At 40.8% G+C, this 5878-nt stretch overlaps 1 protein-coding gene across 1 annotated transcript; it reads right to left on the bottom strand.

Annotated features, from left to right (window-relative positions):
- Positions 1-290: 290 nt before the first annotated feature.
- LOC135936932 (calcium homeostasis endoplasmic reticulum protein) lies at positions 291-5703 on the bottom strand. Its single transcript, XM_065479945.1, has 14 exons — positions 5552-5703; positions 5222-5392; positions 4376-4740; positions 3988-4226; positions 3858-3932; positions 3400-3511; positions 3131-3346; positions 2984-3074; positions 2424-2659; positions 2231-2364; positions 2002-2172; positions 1207-1377; positions 1005-1149; positions 291-521 (listed from the first exon to the last, which is right to left on the bottom strand). Exons 1-14 carry the CDS (start codon positions 5574-5576, stop codon positions 387-389), a joined length of 2286 nt encoding a protein of 761 aa, XP_065336017.1. The 5' UTR covers positions 5577-5703; the 3' UTR covers positions 291-386.
- Positions 5704-5878: the final 175 nt, after the last annotated feature.

Below are 5878 nucleotides of genomic sequence, written 5' to 3'. Positions count from 1 at the left end.
CCGCGCTGCTAACTCGCTCGCTTCTCCCGCGGGGGCGGATGGATTGACATGGATACGATGGATTGACACTGATACGATGGATTATCTCGCTCGCTCTCCAAATATATCAACTTCCCATCGCGCTGCTCGCGGCACATTTTCAGTCTATTTTCGACGTGCTGAATTCATCGCAGTACGTGCGAGAGCAGTCGCTCGCATTTAATCTGAGTACGTTATCGCTCGCTGTTGTTGTCTTTCATTGAGGCGCAAAACTGTTGCTCAATTTTTGGTATTCAATGAAGTAAAATCTATTTTCTGAATAAAATTTTAAGTTCTAGTTTATTACAGCACATTGATTTCTCTTAACTTAAAAGTCAAATGCAGACCCTTGACACACACAAATTTTATCATGCTGCGGGCTCTTCTGCTGCTCTGGCTTTCATTCGGGTAATAAACGACTGTGCTTTGGATTTCCTGAAGTTTTCGTAAGGGTCATTGAGATTGATTCCAATTCCTTTGTACTGGTCCACCCTATCACGAACCTGAAAATAAATACGAAATAAAATTAGATTTAAAAATTAACTATTGAAATCAAGCCGATTTTATTTTTAATATTATACAGAAGTCCAAATAAAAAACCTGATTATGTAATATGTATTTCGTCGCATCCATTACTCTAAGATCAATTTCCTCGGCAGCTGACAAAAATATATTTAATCACAAAAATTGAAATTGACCTTTCTGCTACAAAATCGCAAAAATGTTACTTGAGAAGTCTTTTCATAATGGGAAATAATAAATGCTATCCCTTCAAGTTAAATAGTCATATAGATTTATATCATCTTTAAACTCTACAAATTTGTGTATAATCTTTTGCAAATCTAAATATAACTTCCCAAAGGACAAAAATTAGCATCCTCAGTACAGAAGAATACCCAGCAAACATTAACTCTCTTGCACTGAGCTCTAAAGGTCATTCTAACCTCTAGTTTACAACTAATTCAAATGAAATGCAGTTAACAAACCTCTCCTCCGGAAATGGGCTGCTCAATGCCCTGCTCCATGGCACCGAGCCCAGCGCCACCCCAGCCCATCTTCTTCAGCAGCTGGTGACCTTTGTTGTTCTCGTCGAGGCTCTGGTCCTGCTTTGCGCCGCCATATGCCGAGCCACTATGCAAAGACAGTGAAATGTAAACAGTGCTACTAACAATGCTTGTGAATACTTACAAGAAGGAAGGCGGGGTCACGCTTCTCTCGCGGCTCCGCGACTGAGATGGACCAGGAGATCTGTCGCGAGACCTTGACCTTCGAGAGCGGGCCGACTGCGGACTCCGACGACGCTGCTCTGAGTCAGCTTCTTTGTTTGCTTCGCTCAATTGACCATTGTTCAGAGGAGGGCTGAAATTGACAAACATTTTAGTATTTTTAAAACAAACTCCGCTGAACTCATAACGTGATAAAATTATAAAAAATTATTTACACACTGATGATTTTACTAAAAAAACTGGCAAAACAGTAGCAAGTAGTGAAACACCAATTAAGTTCTCTTAACCTTAACAACTAAAAAGGTCATGTAACTGCAGAAACAATTTTAATGTCAATGACAGTAGTGAAGGTTAAAATATTGTTAAAAATTTTCAGCAAAAATCTTTTTTTTTTTTTTGTTAAATTAATCAATTTATTGCATCTCATGAAACGTTTTGAGAAAATAAGTTTTCGAAATTCAAACTCAGTGGTGTTTGCAAATAGCCCCGTTTTTTTGGAAAAGACTATGGTTCAGGGGCAACAAAGTTTCATAACGTAACCTTCTCACTTTTAGTAATAACAATTTAACTGACTAACCCCGTGAAAAAAAATCAATTTTGTAAGATTTGACTAAAGTTAAAAATTTTTATTTACAGGGAAAGTAATAATTATTTTTCTTGTAAACGGGAAATCCAGAAAATGCCGGCTAAAATGCGCAGGAAATATCCGGTTTTACCCAGTGCTGGCTGGTCGAATTGTGAAACACATAGCTCATACCTTTGGTACCTCCTCCGTGGGGGAGAGTTGCTTCTCGATCGCTCCCTAATAATCGGACTTGGCGATCTAGACATTTCCCTTGCCCCTCGCATAATGTCCTCTTCTTTGGCTCTTTGAGCAGTGCTCTTGGCGCGGTAATATTCATACAGCCCAAGTTTCTCCCATCCCTCACTGTAGACATAAAATAAAATTAAAACACTTTTGACCAAGGGTAAAAAGCGACGCTAACCTGTCCCTGGGTCTTTCGTGGCTTGGTGGACCGTAAAAGGCTTCTACTGCAGCGATCAGCCGGTCGCTGGGCGGCGCCGGAGGAGGCAACCGAATGTCATCTGGGTCTAAGGGTTTATATGCTGTGTCTTCGAGCTAAACCGAAATTTAATTTCAAATTTCTGCAGCACAGACGTTAGAGGTGCTTATCCTACCTTTACAAGTGAGACCATTAATCCGGCCGGCAGCTCAAAGTAAGGAACGCTGGGCAGCAGTTCTTCAGGCCGACAAGGCTCAACCACTGGCGCTTGCGGTGGAAAACCTGGAGGAGGTTTACTCAAGTCTGGAAGACTCGGAGGAGGAATGTTCATTGGCACGTAGCCTGGAGGCGGCTGGGAAAAGTTGATGTCTTGTGGTGGTCGTGGCGGGACTGACGCTATCACTCTGGGATCTGAAGAAAATTAAGACAAAATTATGCAATCGTCGCATTTTATTCTTAATTTATGCAATTTTTCCTTTCTGGGCCTGTTAAGTAAAGATATGCTAGCGCCACTTCCACAAAAAGTTCTATATAACTAATGAGGTGGTAAAATCCCTACCAATATTATTATAGAGCTTACTAATTAAGAAAAAAACGTAACCAAAATTTTAAATCAGGCTTGTTTTAAGATCAAAATCAAGTGCTTTAATTCCTTTTGGAGTTTGATCCAAAAAGATAACACTAAATTCCTGGACCAAAATAAGGAAAATTCTCAAGAATGAGGGATGCATTAACCTCTGCACTCCGGTGCCATTGGAATCTGACTGGCTACAACAGATTGCTGTTGCTGCTGCTGCTCAAGTTGAATTTTCTGCTGTTCCAAGCTCTGCAATTTTTTTAATTAACACACGATGGAAAAATCATTCCAAGAAAAGTTCCAACCTGTATCTGCTGGGTGGCATGGTTGACGAAGGCTTGGTGTTGCGTGCGGTACCCCTCGAAGGTGGACTGCAGCTGCGCAGTAATGGGCGTTAAAATATTGGCAAACTCTGCGACCAGAGAAGCGCGGTAGTTGGCATAGGACTGCTGAGGATTTTTCAGCTGCTCTATGATGGTTGCGTCGAAATAGTTGTTTTTGCTCTCCCACAGGGAAACAAGCTGCGAAGTAAAGTTTTCAGTGAAAATACTTAGCGCAAGAGGGAAGAACTCACTTTGTTGAGTTTTGCGATCTGATCTTCTGTGACGTTTACACTTGCGTTCGAAAACATTGGAACGACAACCTTTTCCAAGTCTTTTCTCAATTCATCCGCATTTTTTCGGACACTGAAATCAACAATAATTAACCCTTGGAACAAATTTCAATCTCATTAAAAATTAATTCTTCCATAATTAAAGTTTAATTTTTCCAAGTTCTAAAAATGATGAAACTATTTTACTATTTTAAGTTTCAATAAAAGTTTGATGAAAAAAATTGAGGAATATTTTACTTCCGCTTTTTCCAGCAAACAATTCACCTTTCTAGTTTAATAATTTAAAAATACCATCAATCAAAAGCAGATCCAAGAAAATAATACAAAAACCTAATGAAATTAATTTTAAAAAAATCAAGTTAAATGGTAATTTTTTAAAATTCTAGTTCAAACTGAGAAAGTTGATGTTTAAAACTCACCAATGATGGAGGACATCATTTATCAAGTAGATAATGTGCAGCTTTTGGTTGAACGTAGCATCTGGCTCAGTCGACCTGCGAGCACACAAAAATCAGTTCCCATAGTCTAACCACTCTGAATTGTACAAACCTGAGCAGCAGCTGCAAAGCTATGACCGTATTTGCTCTCGGATTGTTCTGAGACTTGTGCAGGATCCACCCCTTGCCTTGTGATATGGCATCTTTGGTGCATGAATTTATAATAGGTTGGAGAAGGGCGTTCAATTCAGTGCAGATGATGCCTTCCTCACTTGCCATCACCAGTAACTTTTCCTCCTGCGCCTGTCGGATCGCCTCTTCTGCCTGTGTCTGCTGCTGCTGGGCCATCACCTGAAGAATAATCCAAATTTGTGAAGGACGAACTTACACTGTGGTTCTGGGACTTAATTTTTATTATCAAATCATAAACTTTTTTTGTTAAAAATTTATCCGAAAGATCATTTGAGAAATTGAAAGTTTCATCGGAGACAAAAACCAACCTGCTGCTGCGCGGCAAGATTTTGTTCACTTTGTTGGATCTGCTCCTGCAGTTTCTGCTGCTGCGCCACAATGGACTCAAGAGTGGGTCCAACCGGCGGCAGTGGCCTACTTGGCGGAAGAATGGGTGGTGGAGGCCCTTGCGGCATGTGCAGTGCCGGAGGCAGGATCTGCGCTTGTGGGGGTGGCCCAGCCAGGTTGTGAGGCGGCATTTGGTTCATCATCCAAGGACTGCTGGGCGAGGCCGCAGCGCCCTGGGGGCCGCCCTGCAGGTGGGGCGGTGGGTGGTGCAGCATTGGCCTCTGCTGCATCAGTGGAGGCGGTTTGGCCTGGCTCGGGGCCGGTCTGATGCCTCGTTGCTTCAAAACTGTATATTCGAGAGATGATTTGGTGGATTTTAGCCAACATTGTCAAAAGTGGAATGAAAAATGCGTTTTGTCTGAATCTGAGCTAGGTTTAATTTAATTACCTGGTGCAAGTATCTTTTTAATTTTATTTCAATATAATCTTATTTGATGAAAAAATATTTCACCACAAAAATTCCAAAAATTCTTTAGGATTGGGCAGGAGTTGCAACTTCTATTTAAGAGATCAGGATTTTTCTGGCTTTAGCGTGTTAACAAGAAGCAGAATTTTTCATTCGCAGTTAAATCCTATACTCCATTGAATTTTCATTAGGGCCAAGAACTGCAGATTATGTAGACCCGAGTATTAAGTGGCTGGTGCAGTACGAAATTTATAATTATTCTTTTCAATTGATTACTCTTAGTCCAGAGGCAATAAATTCATTTTTCACGGTTAAGTTAAATACGTGAATGTATAAATAATATGATGCTGATGCTACTTACTAGCTTGCTCGGTGGTCACTTTGTACTGGTAGTAATTGAAGAACTCGCCACCGAAGAGGAAGGCGAACTTTGGATTGTCCTTCTGCTTGTTCTTCGTCATGTTTTCAAATTCAGGTCCATTTCTCGCCACGAACTGGGCTAGTTTATCGATTATGTTTCGCAGTTCTTGATCTGAAATTTAAGATTTTTATTGATAGATATTATCAAATGCACAAGAATGAAGGGTGAATGTTATCACGAGTCGCCCTGCACGCCAGAGAGAACTTGTCTCGTGCGCATTTTGTTGATATGATAGAATGTTTGGGAGACGTTTTTCTAGTTTTAAGTCACCTGGAGGCGGTCGTGGAAGATCCATGGCTTTCACTTGTCGTCGTTTTACTCTTTCCTAATTCTCATTAAGGCCAAAATATTGGCAAAAACAGAAACAGCGATTATTGTATCAATAATTCGCGGCTAACATAAACAATAACACAGAGACCGGCATTGGGAGGCGTGGTCGAATTAATGTTGAGAGCGCTGGTGGAAGGGGGCTGCGATGAAAGAGCGCCAAAATTTCCGTGAGGTCTTTCAATGACAATGCTTGCTAACTATTGCTAAGTAAGCTTGCGCTGGCTTGCACGCAATGATTGCAAGAATCACACCGTAAAAAGTGTTAAT

The sequence above is a fragment of the Cloeon dipterum genome, chromosome 2 (genome assembly GCF_949628265.1).
Source record: "Cloeon dipterum chromosome 2, ieCloDipt1.1, whole genome shotgun sequence".
NCBI classification, from domain to species: domain Eukaryota; kingdom Metazoa; phylum Arthropoda; class Insecta; order Ephemeroptera; family Baetidae; genus Cloeon; species Cloeon dipterum.
This window is presented reverse-complemented; position numbering and strand designations above follow the sequence as displayed.

Excerpts from the sequence above, each read along its gene's own strand:
- LOC135936932 (XM_065479945.1), bottom strand. The coding sequence starts at position 5,576 with ATGGATCTTCCACGACCGCCTCCAG. Across the intron at positions 3,933-3,987 it reads GCTTTGCAGCTGCTGCTCAG|GTCGACTGAGCCAGATGCTA; the intron begins GTTTGTACAATT and ends GTGTGCTCGCAG. Across the intron at positions 2,173-2,230 it reads CACGAAAGACCCAGGGACAG|TGAGGGATGGGAGAAACTTG; the intron begins GTTAGCGTCGCT and ends TTATGTCTACAG.